General features: G+C 39.8%; 2 protein-coding genes across 2 annotated transcripts; one reads left to right on the top strand and one right to left on the bottom strand.

Moving 5' to 3' along the window:
• slc26a2 (solute carrier family 26 member 2) lies at nucleotides 1–9960 on the bottom strand. Its single transcript, XM_020637469.3, has 5 exons — nucleotides 9785–9960; nucleotides 7953–8578; nucleotides 6901–7191; nucleotides 5431–5879; nucleotides 1–4925 (listed from the first exon to the last, which is right to left on the bottom strand). Exons 2-5 carry the CDS (start codon nucleotides 8562–8564, stop codon nucleotides 4136–4138), a joined length of 2142 nt encoding a protein of 713 aa, XP_020493125.2. The 5' UTR covers nucleotides 8565–8578; nucleotides 9785–9960; the 3' UTR covers nucleotides 1–4135.
• A 2326-nt stretch (nucleotides 9961–12286) lies between these two features.
• Nucleotides 12287–21428, top strand: LOC136180008 (rod cGMP-specific 3',5'-cyclic phosphodiesterase subunit alpha-like). Its single transcript, XM_065959064.1, has 5 exons — nucleotides 12287–12391; nucleotides 14191–14542; nucleotides 15004–15145; nucleotides 19644–19796; nucleotides 21282–21428. The coding sequence occupies exons 2-5, from the start codon at nucleotides 14214–14216 to the stop codon at nucleotides 21426–21428; spliced, it is 771 nt and encodes a 256-aa protein (XP_065815136.1). The 5' UTR covers nucleotides 12287–12391; nucleotides 14191–14213.
• Nucleotides 21429–21665: the final 237 nt, after the last annotated feature.

The following is a 21665-nucleotide window of genomic DNA, read 5'->3' as shown; positions in this document are numbered from 1 at the left end:
TCATGGGAAAATGACTTTATTTCACATAAGGAAATTGGACAAAGGCTGTTTGTGAGAAAATTAATCATTCATGTAACCTTGCATCAGTGTTCTGCAGACAGCTCAGAATATAAATGTTAAAACCGACATTGTACATTAGCATTAAGTACAAAAAATGTCTTAAGAAAAGCGACTGAAATCCTGAAATGAAAATGTAAACAAACATCTTCTGAATGTTAATGGCAGTGCATGTTGAACTACAGGCTGTGTTCAGTGTAATAAAATGCACTTTTACAGTTTCTCCTGCAGCAACATCAAGCCATCACTCCCTTTCATGTGCTCCTCGTATTATGGAGCTACATAAAATCATTTTGTAGCACAAGCAATGAAACACATCATACCGTATAAATCCCAAACCCAAAATAAGTTATTCTGTGTCGCATGGTCAAGTTTTACAGACAAGTCACACCAAATGAAACCTCAAAATTTGAGGTTATGATCGAATAAAACCTTCTCAACCAGTGCAACTTACTCTCAGAGCTCCCCAAAACATGTCTGTGATGTTTCTTGTTCTAAATCCACTCTGATCCTGTATTTGAATATGTCTATAAACCCCTCTATTTCAGCCCTGCTCAGAACAGGCTGTTTCTGTATCTGTAGCTTTAAATGTAAATGAGCTGTGTCTGACCACGCCCCCTCTCTGGAAGGGCTTGGGCTCTCTTGCATCATGGCCTATTGTATACAGTGAGAAGGCTGAACAAACACCTAGCTGTGGGAGTGTCACCCACCTGGGGGAGGTGTTACTGCCCTTTGTGATGTCACAAAGGGAACAATTCTGAAAAGTGGAGCAGGCAAAAGACAAAGTGGATGGACTTTTCTTATAATAAGGGGGTCTGAAGACAGGTTAGGGACACATATTAGTGTTTGAAACATGGCTAAGTTCATATAAACTAAACTTTATCTATTGTTACAAGTGCTGGTGATAACATGATCTAAAAGCAATATGGCGATTTCTGATGGCCTCCAGACATGACAATCTGAGATGATCGTATTTAAAAAAAATTAAAAAAAGACATGAACTTTGACTTTACAAAGTGGGATGGGATGTGTTTGTTTCCCTGAGCTCCAGTACAAATAGTCTTTTCACTTTCATTGTAGAGGTGGTTATTTAAAGGGTGGGGTTTAATTGCTGTCGAAACTAAAGATCAGATTGCAAGTCCGTACATCTCGGTTACGCACAACAACATTCCTGCAGCAGCGTATCTGATTGTCTGCCTGGTTCTTATACACAGAGCTGCATTCAGTCATTGACAAACAAACATATTCACTGTGTGTACAGTAGCACGTGGGAAATGCTTCAGTAGACCTGGTGCTTTTTGGCTTGACAATGGAGATCTGAATTAACTTAAATAACAAATATAAATTATAGAAATACATTCAGTAAAACAGGTTCTGATTATCTTTGACCCATAGAATCACAACATAGACAAAAGCCATCCAGTCCAACATGACTGGACACACCATACAAAAAGGAACAAACTGATTATTAAGGCAAATGATAATTTTTCTAATTTTATCGAAGCGCTGATGAAACCTAAGTAAAGCATCCTCTAAGTACAAGACATATATATATATATATATATATATATATATATATATATATATATATATTTAAAATTGGCATATACTGATGATTTTAAAAAATGCTGAAGTTGTGTTTTACAGGAAAGATATGTGTATATATTACAATGTCCTTTGTTTTAATAACTTGATAATTAAATATTGGAACACATTGGAAAACTTCTCGTTTTTGGGGGTATGGCTTTGCTGAGTTACATTTTGGTTTAATAGAACAAAAAGCAAACTACAATACACTAAAACAATCGATCACAGTTGAAAGCTTTTGATTCAATTAGGTAGTGTAATATGTCACTGCTATTTAAAATAAAGGCATACTTTGTAACTGCTTTGTGCTTTACATAAACATAACTACATAGCTAATAATGACACAATTTGAGTCTCTGCTCATTTAATTTCCAACACGATTTCACTCTCCCTTATGTTTGAAAGAGAGAGAAAAATGTTCAACCTCCATGTCAGAATGTTTTCTCCTCTTTGGTTCACAGTCTTCGTTTTCAGAATTAAAGTCAAGTCAAAGGGCCATACTGAAATCCCCTGTGACTGTGTTTGACTTGCACATGTCTTGGGCAAAACAATTTTATCAAGCTCCTGAACACCGTCAGTTTTTTGTTTTTTTCTGGTGTTAAGAAGTTGCTCCTCCTAAAACCTCAAACCCCCTTCAGCAAAGACAGTTCCAAATATGAGGAAAGAGAATCCTTCCCCTTTTTGCATTCATGCTGAGGGTGCTCGTCAGAAGGAGTTTTTTTTTTTTTTTTTAAACCAACAAAACTTTTTTTTTTACATTTTGTGCTTTTTTAGGTCCAGCCAATAATTTAATTGTCTTCTTCTTAAAAAGGGCAAGGCCGTTCTTATTCATTTGAAAACTCCACTGTTTTCATATTTTTACATGTTTACTCAACTAACATTCTTGTTCCCTCCTGTTTGCTGTATTGATACACCTTAAGGCACATTAGGCATCTGTTATCTGTAGGAACCTTTAAAGGACCTGTGTTCATTAAGGCCGTAACAACAAAGGATAGGGACAGAAATAATTCAACATTAAAACAGATGAAACCTAATCAAGCACGTTTTTTGCAGATTAACTCACATGGCACTCACTGCACAATAGTAAAAAAAAATGTTGTTAATTGTATATATACTAATCTAAATGACATAGGTTAAAGCTATGCGAGTTGCCTCCCTCAGTAAACGGGGATCGAGGACAAAGTTCATAAAAGTACTTCATCAAAGTGAAAAACAAGGTTCATACCAGTTTATAAAAAACACCACAGATATAAAATAACAGCTATGGACATTTGTTCCAAATAGTAATCTCCCACATGAAGAACATGACACTTGTTCTTTAGTAAATGACTAAAGATACACACAAAACAAAAACTATGAAATGATTGTAAAAAGAGGAAGGTCCACCATGAGCTGGTGGAGCTCTCTAGAATAATCTCCAGCACTCCGACCTTTGTTTCTCAGATTGTATTTTCACCTCTCTTTAAAGTCTATATTCTATATTTTAAACATTCAACAGTTTTATGGCTTTGTAAACATGACCGGGTCTTTCCCACAGGGAAAAATAATCTCACGGCCTGGATTATCATTGGTATGAAGGATAACAGCGTTATGAGGTACTGTAAGAATAAGTTTCTGTGCAGGCACAATGTGGCTGTTTGTTACAAAGTAAACACTTAATAACAGCATGTGGATTAAGATCCATGACTTTTGTTCAAGAATAACCTTCTTTCAGTTGAATCCACGACCTCATCTTAAACTTCAGTGAATTCTCCAGTCGTTCAAAAGTTCCCTTGAAAAACCTTTTTTCTTAGTTTTTTGTGCAGATATCCTGACTGACACACAACAGACATGCTGTTTTCTGACCCAAGTAATGACAGTTAGCTCATGCACGTTATGATTTACAGGCAAAGGCTGCACGAGAGAAATACGATACTTTTTTGTGGAATACAAGAGCTCTATAATTGTAACACATCATTGTGTCTTACAGTAGTTTGGGATTTAGACAGCTGTACTGCCATTGAAACATCTGACATCTTGGTGCCAAAATTTCATATCATATCAGTCATGACTATCAATATTTCATATCCTTACTCAATGTGACTGGGGATTGTTAATGATCTAGTTTTGGTATTTATGTGCAAAAATGGAGATGTTGCTTAAAATTTCCCCAAGGGGATAATATGGTGTATCGTTTTGTAAAGGAAGTACAAAATTATCCTTTTTTGAGGTTTCACTTTTAGCATAGGCACTACATCGTGTAGTCTGGTTACATTTCTATATAGAAGACTTACAGTTAGCATTTGCGATGCTGTAACATTAAGCAAATAGTTTTCTCCTGCAATTATGATTGACGGTGCAGGACTCCAGCAATCACTGAAGCATTACAAGGCACAATGGCAAACCTGTTCTTATCCTCTGCATTGTTTGAGATACATGTGAACATATTGTATTTGACAGATTGTCTTCTCAGCACTGGCTGTCATAATCTCCATTAGGAGCCGAAAAGGTTTTAGACATGGTGGACGGCATCTGTGATAGTGAAGAATATGATTTTGTTCTCCCCTCCATCAGGACCTTTATCATCATAGTATCCTCCTCTTTCCAGATCGTCCAGTACTGCAGCGTTACACTGAGCCAGCACAACTTTGATCCCAAGTTCTCCGTAATCTTTACGGACTTCTTTGAGAGCGTTTACTCCAGCTGTGTCTAAAAACAAGACAGAGCTGCAGTCAATCACCAAGCTGCGTAAGCTGTGTGACTTATTATTGAGCATCAGCGTTACAGTTGCACCATCTTCAGCCTTATCCTCTTTATCCGCCGCCTCCTTCTCCTCAGACTTCACCTTTGGGACTCCTTTGCCCTCTTCCAGCTGTTTGTTTTTCTTGTTGAACTTAATACGTCGGCTTTTCTCCTTCACAGGATCAAGCCCGACACACCTGTACAGAGACTTTTTGAACAGTGTCTGGTTTGCATAATAAATTGGAGCGTCATATCTAAAAACGGCCACTCCAGGATGTGTTCGGAGGCCGTGGTAAGATGACAGGTCCTCGTAATGCTCCCTGGTTGAAGCACAGCCGAGTTCCAGGACCTGGGCCTGCTGGGTTCGGCCCAGGACGCAGAAGGCTGACACCAAAACCCCCACGAGAAGACCCAGCTCGGTGTTGACCAGCGCAGAGGTTGCCATGGTGGTCAACCAGATCGCTGTATCGACGCGGTTGATGCGCCACATGCGGGGAACGTCTGTGAACTTTCGTAAAGCTCCGCGGAGGTTAACCACGATGATGACAGCTAACACACATCTGGGCAAGGAAAGGAAAATGTTAGCATCAGAAAGTTCATGGAAAAAAATGCAATTAATCAGATCAGCTCCATGAAGAGTGACAGCTACTGTTAATAAACATGAGTTAACAAGTCCTCACTTCACACTCATGGCAGTAAATTATTTCCAAAGGGCAAGTCTTTGTTGCGTTCTGGATGTGATGTGGCCACCAGAGGTTACCTTACAGTTAAGAGTAACTGGTGGGACAAGTCACGTAGGCTAGACAGCCCTAACCAGTTTCCTTTCTGTCAGTTGCTCTATAATAACAAAACGTGAAACTGCTGCACAAATGAGTTATTTTGATTTTTTGGGCACAGCTGGATTTTCTTACTCTATCACTCCTGTTAAAGTACGTTAATTTACTGTTTTTTAAAGTCTCAACTGTAGCATATCCAAAGTTAAGATTGAAAGTTGTTGAGATTGAAAGTACAATGTTTATGGAAGAAGCTTAAAGTGCTAAATGACTCAGGTTTTGCTAAACTTACTTTTGAAGGGAATAGAAGAGCGGTGCGATAACCAGCAGCACCAGCAGCAGGACGAGGGAGGTGACCAGCCCAGACACCTGAGTCTGGCACCCCGTTGACTCCTTCACCAGGGTCTTTGTCAGAGCAGCGCTGGTGGTAAAGCAGCGGAAGAACGATGGCAGGATGTTGCAGAAGCCAATGGCGTACATCTCCTGGTTGGCATCAACAGTGTAACCATGCTTCTTGGCAAACATCTCAGACAGTGAGACGGTGATGGCGAACCCTACGATGGCAATGGAGAAGGCGTCCACAGCCACACTGGGGATCAGAGACCACATGGGCATTTTGGGAGGGAGGAAGCCTGTCGGGATTTCACCAGCAACTCCGGATCCGTAATCAGCATTGAAGTGACCAAAATGAGAAGCCAGTGTTGCAATTATCACAACAAAGAGTTCAAAGGGAATTGGAGCCTGGGTAAGGAAAATGAAAAAGACAGTTTTTAGATTAGTTTAAATCGGAGAACATTGCTTTTGAGAATGTTGCTTTTCTAGCATTCTAACAAGGAGGGGTAACAGATGCAATGTTTGGCTGGATGGGAAGAACATTTTGCATAAGTAAGAGTGGATACTGTCTATGGCAACTTTCTTAGGGCAAATTGGGCTTGGATTTAGCTTAACTTTCCAATCTCAAATGTCCCAGATGAAGGGCAACATCGTAGGACAATTTGGTATGCCGCAATTCAAGACTCTGGTTTAGGCCAGATAGATAGATAGATAGATAGATAGATAGATAGATAGATAAATAGATAGATAGTTACTTTATTGATCCCAAACTGGGAAATTTAGGAAGTTTGGGATCAATAAAGTAAATATATTTATCTATCTATTATGGTTACTAGCTACTAAGTCTGCAATGTGAAAATTAACCTTTAAGTATAGTTGCCCTTTATCTCTATGAACAGGTGTAAATCATTGCAGAATGTGATGTTGAAGTACTAACTCTTTGGTATCAGAAGTATTGTGGTCTCCGTTGGTAGTCGGAGCAGTATTGACGAATTAGGTCTGAGCGTGCAATCCAGTGCAATCCCAGAACTAGCAATCATCTCATAACAATTTATCTATGCGTGTATAATTTGTTTGAAAAATGTATTTTTTCATATGAGTGTCAACAGTTATCTCGTAATAGCTTTGGACACGTAATATTTCAAGGACAAAGTTGCCTGTCGGTTTGTATTGTAAGAACAGAGGACCCGAGGATATTCCAACCTGCATATCTGGTGTCGGTTAATCTGATATTAGATGGTTAAATGTGAAAGCACAATATTGGCCATACCATCACATAAGTAAGCAATTAAAGATGTTTCTACCCCTTATTCATATAAAAAAAAAAATCCTAACCCCAAGATTTTGTGAGACAAGGCACAGAAAATGGAAACTGTCTACAAAGTGCACTAAATGTTGAAGTAAAATGATCTACAATCTGTCTCTCTACCTTTAGCTTGGATTTGAAGCGATCGTTGAGCTCCTTGGTAGGTATCAGCATCAGCAAACACACCAGACTTGTCACCAAATCACAGATATTGGTGTTTCCCAGGTTGATGATTATGTTGTACCAGGTCTTAAACAGAGTAAACCAGCCCTGGGGTCTGGGGATCTTTAGACCCAGGAGGTACTTGAACTGGGAAGTGAGGATGGTCAGGGAGGCTCCTGTAGCGAAGCCGCTCAGAAGGGAGTCTGAGAGGTAGACGGAGACAAAGCCTACCTGGAAAATACCCATGACCACCTGGGAAAAAGAAACAAGCAGGTGTCAAAGTGAAGGCAGGATACTTTATATCTGCAGATGTTGCAAAAGAGATATTGTATCGTTCAAGACATTTTTACAATAAAATGACATTCAATGGAATATTTTGAAATTGCTCCAATAGATTGCCACAACCAGCAGCTTAGTTGTCCAACAAGATCTTAACTCAGACATTTTCTTCTTAAAGAGTAAAATAAGATAACCTTACTAAGTATTTTTTACCTTGCCAAACAAAGGAGTTTATGGTCTACCACTGACTTGATCAGTTTGTTTGTTTGTGCTTTTGAGTGGATCCAAACTTAACATTAACGAATACCAAAGTCACTTTAAAGTACATAAAAACTGACCAATCCAGGTGGCGATAACATGGACACTCTTGGGCAAAATGTATTATTTTCTTAATAGAGATAACAGTTGTTTCTGATTTATGAGAATAATATTACAATTGCAAAAAGGTCTATTCCTTATTCAGGGTAAGTAATTTAGTCAGACGATTTGAATAACAACCTTACCCTGTCACTGCCAAAAACAAAATTTAATAGGTTGCATTTGTCTCAGGGGATTACACGGCAATGGTTCTAGCCTAGTTGTAGCTGCAGAAGAATCTACTGGAGCAAATCATTTCAACCTTTTGGTCATTCACATCAACATGTGCATGTAAAAGTAGGGCCAAGCTTAAAAAAACATTCTTGAAATCACATAAATGGTCCGTTTCACTCATTTGCACATCCATGTTCACTTACCTGGTAAACTCCAGCAGTAAAGGTGACTGTAGCGCCCACTGTGATTGCATAGCAGCTCCTGTCACACTCCATCCCAACGCTGCTGTTCCCCTGAACACCCAGCAGGATCCCGCTGACGTTACCACTCATGCCAGTTTTTTCTGTGAGGTATCCTGCCAGAGCTAACTCCCTATCAACAACCTGACCTACGAGCAGGCAGAGCACCCCAAAGATCCCCACCGAGATGTGTTTGGAAGTGCCTAAGAGAGTGTAGATGATGGAGGCGAAAAAGGACGTGTAGAGACCGTATACGGGGTCCTGACTGGCCAACAGGGAGTACGCTATGGACTGTGGGACCAATAGGATGCCTACAATAAGACCTGACATGATATCTCCCAAAATCCATTCCCTGAGCTGGTAGTGAGGCAGCCACTTCAGAATCGGCACAAAGCCAAGTAGTTTGGATTTAGCTTTCTTTGGTGTGCAAGAGCAGCATTTCTTCAGCCGACGCGACACTTTGGATTTGCAGGTTTTGTCCGTGTCTTTCTCCACTCTTTCCAGTATGAGAGGCTGCATCTGGCCGCTCTCGGCTCCGTCTTCTGCTGTTGCGCGGAAGTCATCGCCAAGAGTCATGATCGAGCTCTTACCTGTGATGATTTACAAAAAGGAGAGCTCAGCGATTCAAGTAGTCATGCAAACTTGATCTATAATCATGACACGTCTTTTTTTTTTTTTTTTTTTTACAGGCAAAATAAAATGAACTTAAAACAATAAAACTTAAACAACTCGAGTGCTTATCTGTGAACCTTTTGCTCCTGACTACAGTAATAACCACATGACACTTGTCAGGAGAGGTGCTATCTAATTACAGGTCAACGGGTTTGGGCCTAATTTATCAAACGTCTAGAAACATGGCCTACTCTTTATGCTACGTCATCATGCATAAAGACACTTCCCCTTATTCATACGCTTTGGCTCAGTGACCCCTTACAGTACAGAAAAGTGTTTTTTCACTGTTGACTTTCCTTGCACAAACCTCAACTTGAGTGATCTAAGTTCAAGGGTTAACACTGGACCTAATAAGATAACAAACCCTCTAAGAAAGACCTGATTAGATTCTGTTTAAACAACATTAAAATGGCTTAACTTTAATGGGGAAACGGTCCTTCAAAAGTGGTGGAGAAAGCATTGATCATTTAGTGCAACAACAAAACAAAACAAAAAAAAAGCTTTCAAGCTCCCAACTTAAGTGGGTTAGATGTCACAGATGTCTCATCTTAGATAAGTCAAAACCATGTCTACTGGAAGTTTACTTTAAAAGTCAAATATAGCCCCCTTATATTGCCCCCACCATGCCACTTTTTTTTACCAACTACATCTCTTCCAATTTATAACATTATCAGGATTTCCAGTACTGTCAGCTTGCTTTGTTTCCTTACAGTCTCATGTGTAGTGCTGTTAAGGAGATCATTGGTCCTGCCTACGGGCTATTTAAATGCAGACAGTTAATAATAGGAAGCTGAGTAGCCTTACGTGACAAATATCCTATTAGTGTAGTTACTACCAGTCTGCTTGAGCTAGTTTTGTTTCACTTTGGTGACATAAAAGAGCCACAAAATGCACATATGAGCCCCTCTGATTCTGGCCAGCTGCTGATGTAACTCCTCAGTGCAGGAGCTGCCAACGTTGCATTAGCGGACCTGTGAATGAGCACTATTGTAAACAAATTGTCAACGTGGATACTTAAAAAAAAAAAAAAAAAAAAAAACTTTAGCCAACAAGAGTTAAAGACAATTCGCGTTAAAGTTCGCTCCCCTATTGAGAAACTTTCATACAAATGTAAAGTAACGTACCGGAGCTCGAACAAGCCGTCCTTTACTTCACGGTGACAGCGAGGTGTTCAGACGGCCGAGGCTCACTCCGCTTCAAATTCATTTTACACCCGTCTCTCTCTCCCTCTCTCTCTGTGTTGCTTCGTGCGTGATGACGTTCAATGGGAAGTGTGGTGTACGTCACTAGACTTTCTGAGACAAAGATTTACTATAAATTAAGATGACTCACTCTATCGCAAAATAAGACACCGCTTTTGAAAAATAAGATAAATGAAGATATGTTCATGTCAAATTTGGGAAATGAATTGTCATAGCTGGTTTAGAGTCAGAGAAGAGGAAAAAAAGAGAGAAATCAATTGATACATAACAACGTATACAACAATTATGAAGTATAACTATTTAAAGAAATACCTTTAAATGTAGCCTATCTTTAACTTTTACAGAAATTACTAAGGTTGGATAATTGCATTGAACTTTGCGCATTTTAGTTAAAGGTGTATTGAATGTTATTTTATATTCATGAAAAAGAAAATATTGTACAATAGGAAAAAAAAAAAGGTTGCATAATAGACTATTTACATTAAGGAAATACAAATCCTGAATTTATTGCAAAGGAACTTTCAAGGGCTTTTCTTTAATTAAGGAGCTTGCCTCGGAAATAACTGAATCTGTTTAATGTTACATCTTTGAAAACATATTCACAAACACACATAGTCCTTTACAGCTACCCTTAAGTGTCCCAAAAACAGAATGCCAGTTATCACAACTTTTTTTTTTTTTAAATCAAAACCTAAAAATCTATACATATGGAGAAAAACAGAGATAATGTAAAGTATCTTTCATGTTTGAATCTCTACATACTCAATTTGAAGCTTTACTACCACTCCTGTCTTCATTTTTAACCTAATGACTAATTGAGGATATGTCGTGATGGTCATAGCAGATCCAGGAACAGTGAGCGCTCTGTTTATAATTGGAACTCTTTGTTTTCAAACAGTCATGGATTGACAACACACAAGTGAAAGCAGCTGTGCAGTGGGGGGATTTTTTGGGGGGAGGGTTTGTTTTCTTATCAGCAGTGGTGTTCCTTCTGTTCGAGCTGTTTGTTATTTTTCGTCTCAGATTCTAGAGAGAGGGTGTGAAGGTGACTGATGTTTGTAGTTAATCACCAGAGGCGGGCCGCTCATGATACATTATGGCTCATATGTTGAAAATTGTGACATTTTACTGACACTTCTCCGCTGCAGATACCCTTTAAATTAAAAGCAGAATAACTGACTATGTTTGAATGAAATATTACCTCTTTTATTTCACTGCTAACTTACCTTTAGTATGTTCATTCTATAAAACTGTATTTTTTTTTTACATTTTTCAAGCCCTCTATTCATGTTAAACTTAAGGTAACAATATATTTTAGTTCTAACAACACTGTACAGTAACTAGGTCTGTGTACTGGAGGGTCGCCAGTTCAAGTCCTGGTCTGAACCGAAGTATGAATTTGGTCTGGTTCCTGGAGAGTTGCCATCTCACTTCCCCAGCAAAGAGGTTCCTTTGAGCAAGGCTCCAATCCCTAACTGCTCAGGTGGTCTCTCGTTTAAAGCCCCCTAGCTGTGACATCTCTACATTTGTGCATGGCCATATGATCCTGTTTGTGACTGTGAGTAAATTCCTGGCCTATAAGTGTGTAGCATGTTCTAAAACAAAACAAAGACAGAGTGAAAAAGAGAATTTCCCCTCGAAGACTAATGTATTAAGTGTGTCTTCTTCTTTTCCTTCAGCTTTTTCTTTTCTTGTTTTTCTTGTTCTTATCCTCTTTTCTCTTTCTCCTTCTTTTTCTTCATCCTCTTCAACCCAGTGCTAGATGAAGTTATGAGTTGTCTGTTTTTTGGGGGGAATTTAAGTTTAGCTCTTCATAAATAAAAATCCACAGCTACCTTCTCCTGAAGTTGTGATGTCTAACTTTATTATATTATATATAATTATGTTATTGATGACAGGATGTGTTATGAATACTTTCTTATCTTTTTTTAACTGGCAGAGGAAGAACCGTCTTTGACATCATTTTTTAAGGCGACAGTGAGTGATGTTATTCTTCAATGATAGACTCAGGGTGAAATGACACTCATATGTCTCCTGATGTAAACTCATACGATGTTATCAGGGATGCTCAGTGGGTGGAAACCATTGTTTTCTAACAAAGATTTGTTTTAAATCAAAATTAGGAAATTGTATGTGTTATTAATATTTCAGCTAATAAAAATAGATACAATTTTCTCTGTCTAGTTTATTTTAGCTTGCTAGTTACCATAGCATTTAAGATTTCTGGTCCTCTGAAGTCCAACACTAAAACTACATCCATGTTGAAAATGTCTTTTTCTGAATACTCATCTCAAAACACACAGTTATTGTGTATTATATAGTGACATAGAAATGAATCCCAAGTTGTCTCATTACACCATGAACCGTATCATAATCCCAGTGTTGTAATAGGATGCAGGCTTATGTTCACACATGACCATTTAAAACCATCTCTGTAATCTCTTTTCTTTTTCTCAGACACCTGCAGAGGTGGTTAGCAGGACAGAGGGATTAAACACTTTGCTGCGGACAATACACAGACCTTAACAGGTAGGGCTGTGTGTGTTTTATTTTGTAAAAATGTATTAGATCTGTCTGAAACAGGTGTGACCTGGAAAGGGGGTAATATAGAGCAACATGTGCCGGAAATACTTCATAATGAATGTTATGAATGTTATGAACAAGCTCTGATCTGAAAACTAGGAAGGTCTTGTCAGCTAGGTGGGTGAATCAAAACGTGCTTTGAGTAGATATTGATAGTGGGTTGTTGCCAGGCTTTGTTTGGGCTGAGCACTAAGTTTAATTCTCTGAGCATCAACAGGAGAGGCAGTTGACGCTTGTCACACCCTCTGTTGATTGCAAGCTGAAAATCCAAGTTTAAAAGAGTCTGAATCCGAAACTGCCAGCAGAACAAGCAGTGATCTGAAAACTAGGAAGGTCTTGTATTGACCTCAATGACTATAAGCAAAGACTTGTCTCATTCTCCTCCAGCCTGAAAACAGCCAAGACAAGACATTATCAGAACAAGATATGCAATGCCACAGATACAAGAAAAATGTTTTCTGCTTTTAACTCACTGCTTCAACCACCTCCTCCTCCACCCTCCGATCTGTTCACACCAGATATGTTTGCCTCATATTTTATTGAAAAGGTTGCAACCATCAGTAACCAGTTTTCTGAGCATGACCAACTCAGCCTAAAGGCACCAACCAAAAGTGCCTCACTCGACTCATTCTCCTCTCTGACTGAGGATGAAGTCTCTAAGCTTGTGCTAGACTCTCGGCCCACCACCTGTCCTCTGGACCCAATACCATCAAGCCTCTTGCAGACCATTTCCTCTCCTCTTAATGATGCACTTAAGCATATCATCAACTCCTCTCTGTCAACGGGTGTGTTCCCCACCGCATTTAAGCAAGCTCGGGTCACCCCTTTGCTCAAAAAACCCACACTAAACCCAGCCCAGGTTGAAAACTACAGACCAGTTTCTCTTCTGCCCTTTCTGTCAAAAATACTTGAGCGCACAGTCTTCAAGCAAGTCTCTGAGTTCCTGTCCAGAAACGATCTGTTTGACCCAAATCAGTCAGGCTTTAAGCGGGGCCACTCTACTGAAACTGCACTACTGTCAGTAACAGAATCGCTACGAGCTGCCAGAGCTGCAGGTCAGTCCTCAGTTCTATTACTGCTAGACCTGTCTGCTGCCTTTGACACAGACAACCATCAAATCCTCCTATCCACGCTCTCTGAACTTGGCATCTCAGGATCTGCCGTCTGCTGGTTCGTGTCCTACCTCTCTGGGCGATCCTTTAGAGTGTCGGGGAAAGGGAGAAGTGTCCAAAGCGCGCAGTTTTTCCACAGGGGTACCTCAAGGGTCAGTGTTTGGTCCCCTTCTCTTCTCCATATACACAAGCTCACTTGGTTCAATAATCCGCTCTCATGGCTTCTCATACCACTGCTATGCTGACGATACCCAGCTCTGAGAGCAACAGGAGAGAGACAAACATAGTAATTAATTCATTTATACTGTCAAAAAACTATATAAATACTGGGATTATATTAGTATGTCTGTGTATGTATAACTTCATTTAACGTCTTAGGGTCTTTTAGCTCATTGTTTTGGTACAGCTAATTTACTGTACTGTTCACCATTCACAAGTCTGTGTACACCGCAGTATCCCATATCATCTCCATGATGTGTTTACTTCATGTCAGATCTTTAGTTTCATAGATTTTTCTACCATTAGTCTCCTCTCTCCTTCTCCGAAAGTCAACGGACCGAAAAAAAGGACCTCTCATTTTTTAACCTGCATTTCCAACCATCCCTATCCAAACATTGCTTCCATCCTTTTCAGATTGTTTCCTTTCAGCAGCAGCCATGGTGGATGCAGCGGCAGCAGAGCAGTTCCTGGATGCCAACCCGCAGTTTGCAAAGCAGTACTACGACATCAACTTCCGGCCCAAAGTCATCTCAGACCTGCTGGACAACAACAGGAAGGCGGCGGTCGACTTCAGCAAGTTCCACGACCTGACAATGGTGGAGGAGAGCGAGGTCCTCTTTGACCTGGTGCGGGACATCCAGGACAACCTGCAGATGGAGAAGTCCGTCTTCAACCTCATGAGACACCTGAGCTTCATCATGAGGGCGGACCGCATGAGCCTCTTCATGTACAGACAGAGGAACGGAGTCGCTGAGCTGGCAACCAGGTCACCTTCAAGTTTAAAGAGTAGATATAGTTTGTAGTTCTTTGCATATTTCTTTACATTTCAGGAAAGTACATTGTGAGAGCAAAGCATATGAAACTTAATATTTTGGACAAAAATCATTTTAAGAGAAATCTTCAGGGACCCATAATGAATGAACACAGATTTTTTTCTTTTTTTTACTGGCACACTACATTCACACAGTTCCAAACACTCACATTTGGCAGATAAATTAAAGCCTAAAGGGAGTGTCTGTGGAGTTGTTCGTCTATTTTGAATCTCTTTATGTCAACACAGCTCCTCTCTTTCATGCCAACCAGAGCAGCTCCAGTGGTGACTGGGGATGTACTTAGTTAACCTGACAAGTTTCAAGTCACTGTTGTTTGGTCTAAATCACAACCGGAGACAAACCTGCTTAAATGACACATCAAACTGTAATTAAACTGTTGAATCTTTACTTCCAGGTTATTTAATGTCCACAAAGATGCAGCCTTTGATGACTGCCTGGTGGCCCCTGACAGTGAGATTGTGTACCCGTTGGATATGGGCATTGTGGGCCATGTGGCGACCTCCAAGAAGATGGTTAACATTCCTGTTGTGTCCGAGGTATACTCACTCAGTTTGTTTTCTGTTTGTTAAATGTTTACTAATGATATAGCACAAGCATTACAACCACATTAATAGATTAAACTATGTTCTAAATCTGTGTTGACCTACATTTAATCATTGCTTAAATGGGAAGTTTGGCAAAAGTTTCCTCAAAATGAATTGCACGCTTTTACTTCCTTTTGCAGACAATAAATCCGACTCATTATAATCAACATGAAAAATCTGAAAAACAAGAAACATACAGACAAACAAGCACTTCTCTTGATAGTCTAGGGGACTTGCCCCTCTCAATTACTCATACATTTAATTATTTATTTATTTTTCAAAGGCAAAATGTTCCTTTATTCACTTTAAAAAAAAAAAGGTACATTTCCCATGGTTAGTTTTCATCTGCCGTCCCATTGCATGATGTTTTAAGATAATCCTAAACCATAAACAAAAGTCATAAACAGCAGGTAAAAACAAGCTTCAATAAAAGTAAAATACTAACAAAACAGTTTCACAACAACATGAGAACACAAATGCCAAATAAATAATCTAAAATACAAGTTTTTACATACTGTCAATATGACTATATATTTACTCCAAGTAGACGTACATTTATCCAGTGCAATTCTCACCAAATTCGATCTTGTTTCCCCTTTGAGAATTTACCAATTCACCCAGTCTTGTTATTTCCACCTGTTGAATTTTACAAAATCATTCCAAACCTGATAAGTGGTGATATCCATTAGGTATAGATCAATGGCCAGAAGAAACAAATATCAAATAGAAATCCCCTCCTTGGAAGTAACAGTCTCCCGTTATAAAAACAACAACTTTGAAATCCTATTATAACTATGTGATCAGTACATCAAAGTTTCTGTTTAACCAGAGATCTACTGTTGCTATATCCCTGTGTGACCACCAGATGGCAACCTGCTGCCACACTATCCCTTCATCTAATTCCCTCCTACCAAAGCCCGCTCAATCCCATTACGGCTGATTCCTTTGACATTTGAAAATGGCTCATTCCCATGAACATTTCAAGTTTGTCATGCTACTGCAAGTTCACTACCTTCACTCCCACCGCCTCCGTTCTTCCATCCTACCCAAGCCTGCATAGACTGTTACTGTGACATTTACACTTAATAAGGCAGCAGCCCACTCGGCATCACTGAAGGATTTACAAGGCCTCTTCTGTATCAGTTGAATCCTTTCCTTTCATGGGAGATTAGAAACCGCGGCTGCTGATTTACCAACAGAACAGAGCCGGGTCGATTGTTCTCATTTGGTGTTTTTTAACTGTCGGTTCTGCTGCCAGGCCCGGCCGGTTACGCCTTCGCTGCGAGAACAAACATCATCGTGCCGTTTTAAAACCCTCTGTCCGTCACGCCACACAAACACATGAAAGCACGATGGGAAATGTGGCGACTGGAAAGATATCAAAGACTCCAAGCCTCCCCAGTCGCAGTGAAGGAAGAGCTAATGTTTCCATATAATTGCTTGGCTTTATGATGCTAATGCACCAAGGGCGGCCTTTCAGAATAATGCAGAGACTGGAAATCACTGCCTCTCTCTGTGCTCTGCTTCCATCGCAGACCAATCCAGAGCAGGCCGCTCAATCAGTCAGGATTCTTGTCGCTGGATAGGGATTATGTTTCACTGGGATTATGTGGTGAGGCCTCATTTCTGCCCCTTCTCCCTACACTGCCTTCTCTCAAATGAATGAAATTATCACATCGTTTACAGACCAATAACTCGGCCCGTTGTTTGAGGTGTGCTGACTGGAGGGGTGTGCGTGTGAGGAGAGGGTCAGTGCAGTGGGGGAGGTTTGCAGATGAAGCTGGTTAATCTGTCCTGAATTAGAGCGATCCCAGATTACTCCCAGAGGTCACACAGGCCCTGAGCCATTTTCACAGACTCAGCACTGCAACACACCTTTAATCTGCTCCGATACACTCTATTGTTGCAATTGGAGCAGAAACTCCCTGAGATCCACTTAATGTGTCATAAACCAAAAAGCTAAATTGGCCGGGGAGGAAATTTAAATATTTTAGTTAACATTTTCTTATTTATTTAATATAAAATAATTGATTTAGATATAGCAACTTCTTTATTTGCACGTACAATGCATCTACAAGTTTAATTCCATGCAATTCGGGGAAGCACTTAACCGTATTTACATTGATTAAAAGGGAATGAATCTCTTCCCTATTTCTTTCCCTCCTGTAAAACTTCATACACGAATAGTTTACCTGAAAATGTTTTTTTTTTCCATATGAAAACACAATTTGTGCTTAGATAATGCTTCTAAAGTTTAGAGCTGCTGAGTAAAGGTCAAAGCAAAGCTTCAGCTGAGGATAACAAGCAGGATAAAAAACTTCTCTGGGCTTTAGGGGGACAAAGGTCGCCCAATAACAAGCTGTCAAACTGGCCAGATCTTAGAAAACGGGGTTATTTGTAAGCTGTGTAAGGCAACGGTTGAATCGGCTACTGTGCTGTGCAGATCCTGGATCAGCCTCGCCTCTCTCTGACTGATTTTCTTCCTTCATTTCCCGCCTCTGCTGCAGGCTGACAGACTAATACAACTCAAGACTCTAAAAACACAAAGGAGGATTAACTAACTTAGCTTGTGGTGATGACGACTGCTCAAATCTCATTACTGTTGCTCAAACTGGTGCATAAATTCAAAATAATAATGAATACTGACACAGGGCAGCCTCATACTTCAGAGGAACATGCTGCAGCCTACTCTACTGCAAAGGCATTAAACCTCTGACACTCCGTATTCTGCAACTCCATGATTTAAGAGGGTTCAATTTCTGCTGAGGTGTCTTTGCTTTGCATGCAGCAGCTGTTTTTTTGTAAGGTTTCTGAGGCTGAAAAATTAAACTTTAATGATGCACATGTTTAATTTTGTGGAGTTTTTCCTCCTCTGGGTGAGCGTGAGGTTGGTAAAGGAGAAGATAACGCAGTAAAAGCAGTAGTCATTTTAAAGCCTGATTGCTCTTGCCCATTAGCTCATTGAGACACATTGCAATTAAGTCCCGCCCACGCAGGAGAAACATTGACTTTGCGCTGCATAACTGTTTCTCCTGTCTCCTCCACATGGCAAAAAAACAATCAGATATACCAACAGGTAGGAGGAAATTAAGACTGTTAAGCATGCAATGTGAAAATTGATCCTTTGAAGAGACAAATGAGGATTCAGGCAACCAGATTAGAGGCATCATCAGGAAGATTGTGAAAACTTTGGCATGCTGCTCGTCAGTCATTTCGCCAAGCAAACTGTAGTTGTTGGAGAAAAAAAGCAATGCAAGAGTTAAAAAACTATACTGTATATATTCAGGTCATTCTGTAATATAATTAATGATAAATAGGTAATGTAAAGAGGGATGGAACTTCTTTAGGGTGAGTAAAGACAAAGGGTTCCTTTGTGACATCTAATTAACCGGACTTCTTTCTGCTGATTGATATGATTACAGCTAGTCCTTGGGAGGTTGATGAAAGCTGTTTCCCTAGCAACCGACTGCTCTTCATAGTAACAGTTTGTTCTTCTTCACAAAGGTGTGCTCTCAAGGGATAGCAGATTATTGCTATGTGTAATTGGCCAATCAGATACGGGCATTTAACACAGCTGTGTATAATATGGAAAGAGTTCACATCTGCATATTTAGTGGGGTCATTTCTTTTATAAGAAAAATAATGTAGGGAAGCCAGACACTGATACAAACTGACAACATAGAGTTAGTAAAAAAAAATAAAAATTAGTGTGGCAATATTTTCCTTGTCCTCTGCTCTTGGATTTCAGAGTATGAAGCCACAGCTATGCCTGGGATTTATTTTCAACCTGTTTCCCCCTTTATAGTTTGTTCACTGAAAAACTTTATATTTTATATCCTGCGTAGCACATCAACAAAGTTAAAGTACTAGAACCCAATCATCAATGTTTATTTATTTTATTAATCATGTAAGGAACAATAATATATGATGAAATATCATTGTTCGACTTTGAAGCTCCTAAAAATCGGTCAAGCCAACAATAACTTACTTCACTTTTCAATGTGAAGAATGCTTTTTAGAATGCTTCTCTCTCTCAAACTGTACCGACTCATTGATTCCTTACCTGACCCTGACTTTTATGTCTTTTCCTTTCAAACCAAAAAGTCCAAACTTGCCTTACCCAAATCTGTCACCAATTCTGTTCCCCTGAGGGTCGCTCTCTGCAGGCTTCCGTTCCTCCTTTGTAGTTAATGAGCTGCTCTTCTTCGGTTTCACCCCCGGAGGAACGCAATTGATGACCCCTGCTGCACAGGAGGAGCAGTAGGTGGAGTGCAGTCAGAAAGGGGCCTTCAGTCTGTGGATAATGGAGAGCCTTTGCTAGCAGCGTTTACAGACAGAAGTAGAGGGGAGTTTTCATCAAAGCCTGAGTCTAGAAGTTTGGAAGGGTGCAGGGCAAAGAGTGGGCAATTAAATACAATCCTAAACTCTACCGCTCTCTTTGTCTTCATAGAGCCCTCATTACAGTGACTTTGTAGATGAGCTGACTGAGTATCAGACCAAGAACGTCCTCGCTGTCCCCATCATGAACGGTAAAGACATGGTAGCCGTCATGATGGCCGTCAACAAGCTGGACGGGCCGCACTTCACTGCCAAGGATGAAGAGGTAACAACTGTTGCGCCCTATCTTGGAAGTCCACCCAAAGCACTCTTTATTTCAGGATCAAATTTGACAGCTGTGTAGATCACTTTTCAAGACTTGTTTCAAAGTGCACAACCAATTTATGTCCCACTTCAGATTGAATATGTTATCAATTCACTGACTTTTATCATTCATTGGAAACTTCCCTGAACTTTCTCTGAAGGTAGTCGGCTCCCTGGATCAGGACAGATATCCAGACAAATCTTTACAATAATCATTTGTGAGCTGTTGCATAAAAGACACATACAACCACGATAAAGATACTTTTGTTTGATGTCAAATTTTTGTCACTACTTGCTTTTACATTATTTTTCAGCTTTAAAAGGTTAAGTTCAAGATATGCATACATGGAGTACTGACATGGACAGTATGTCGGATTCTGTCGACTGTCTGGGAAAATAAGGCTGTTCTTGACTAATGATCGTGGTCATTCAGAACAGATTCATGCAATGTCATCCACATGAACTTTGAGTTATATTGGTTTCATCCAAATATGGAACGAATTTAATGAATCTTTACTGCTAAAAAATACATTTGAGAGAAAATGGAGCTGGCTATTTTGATATATTTGTAACAATGATAGGATCAGTTTCTCAAAGTGCTTTTCAAAAAGCTGCATGTGACACTATTTGCACTGGTCCTCCTTCTGTGTTGTGTAGAAGCCAGAAATAGAAATTTGAGAGGCATTCAAAATATCCTTCTTGATTTTCAGAAAGTTTAGGCCTAGGTAGGGTTGACTGAAATTCCTAAACAGCATAAAGTATGTTGTAATGTTTTCCATCCAACTGAAACAACAATGGATCGTTAACTCTCTAAGTTTGTCTTTTATTTGTATTTGTGTCTCAGCCTTCCCAATTCTCTGTCCTGCCTTAGCAGCTGTTGTACAAGTTGCCTATACTCAACTGATACATTACACCCCAGTCTTAAGCCTCCCAAAACAAAACTTACACTTTGTTGAAGCTGGAAGGCGAAAATTTTTCAGGCCAAGAGAAACCTATCAGAGAGAATTTGGAGGTGAGAGATTTCCAGTGTGTGCAGAGAATTGGCCACCACAATGAGAGAGTCACAAGGAAAGGATAAGCTGAAGAATTACTGCCAAAGTAAAAAAAAAAAAGTGAAGCCAGTCAGATGTGAAAGCTGTGAAATGATTTCTAAATCAAAGTTTGCACTTACCTCACATTACATTAATCACTTGACATTGCCGAGCCGAAAGTTTGAGGTCTTTGAATCCTGCCACTGGCATACAGAAGGAATCCAATAGTCATTTGGATTGAAAATAGGATATCTACCCTGTGAAAGGTTTCACCTGCTCTGACGGATGGCCAACAAAAAGGTCAAAGTTATATTGAATACTATGACGCTTATTGTTAGGCCTTTGCAACACCAAAAAAGAAGCATAACCGCATCCATCATATTAAGCAGCTGAGAGGGTGTGCTGTCTTCTTTCAGACCCTGAACAAGTATCTCAACTTTGCTAACCTGCTCTTGAGAGTTTTCCACCTGAGCTACCTGCACAACTGTGAGACCAGGAGGGGACAGGTGAGGCTGCAGAGCATGCACAACTTCATCAACTTTTTTCCTTTCATATCTAAATAAGCCTTGTTTCTTTTTAAAGATTACATTTGAGTGTAATGTTAGGCTCTGTGTTCTCCATCTAACCTTTCTAAATCTTAGATCTGATGCCTTTTAAGAGTCGGTTTGCAAAAGGAAAAAAATGGTTCATGGATCCACTTTTAAGCTCTTGATGACGTCAATATATGGCAGAAAGGAAGACAGAAATAGAGATGGAAAGAGAGTCAGGCAATAAGCCAGATGTATTTGACAAGCAGACTC

The sequence above is a fragment of the Labrus bergylta genome, chromosome 9 (genome assembly GCF_963930695.1).
Source record: "Labrus bergylta chromosome 9, fLabBer1.1, whole genome shotgun sequence".
NCBI lineage: Eukaryota > Metazoa > Chordata > Actinopteri > Labriformes > Labridae > Labrus > Labrus bergylta.
Note: the sequence above shows the minus strand (reverse complement) of the source record. Positions and strands in the feature narration are given on the sequence as shown.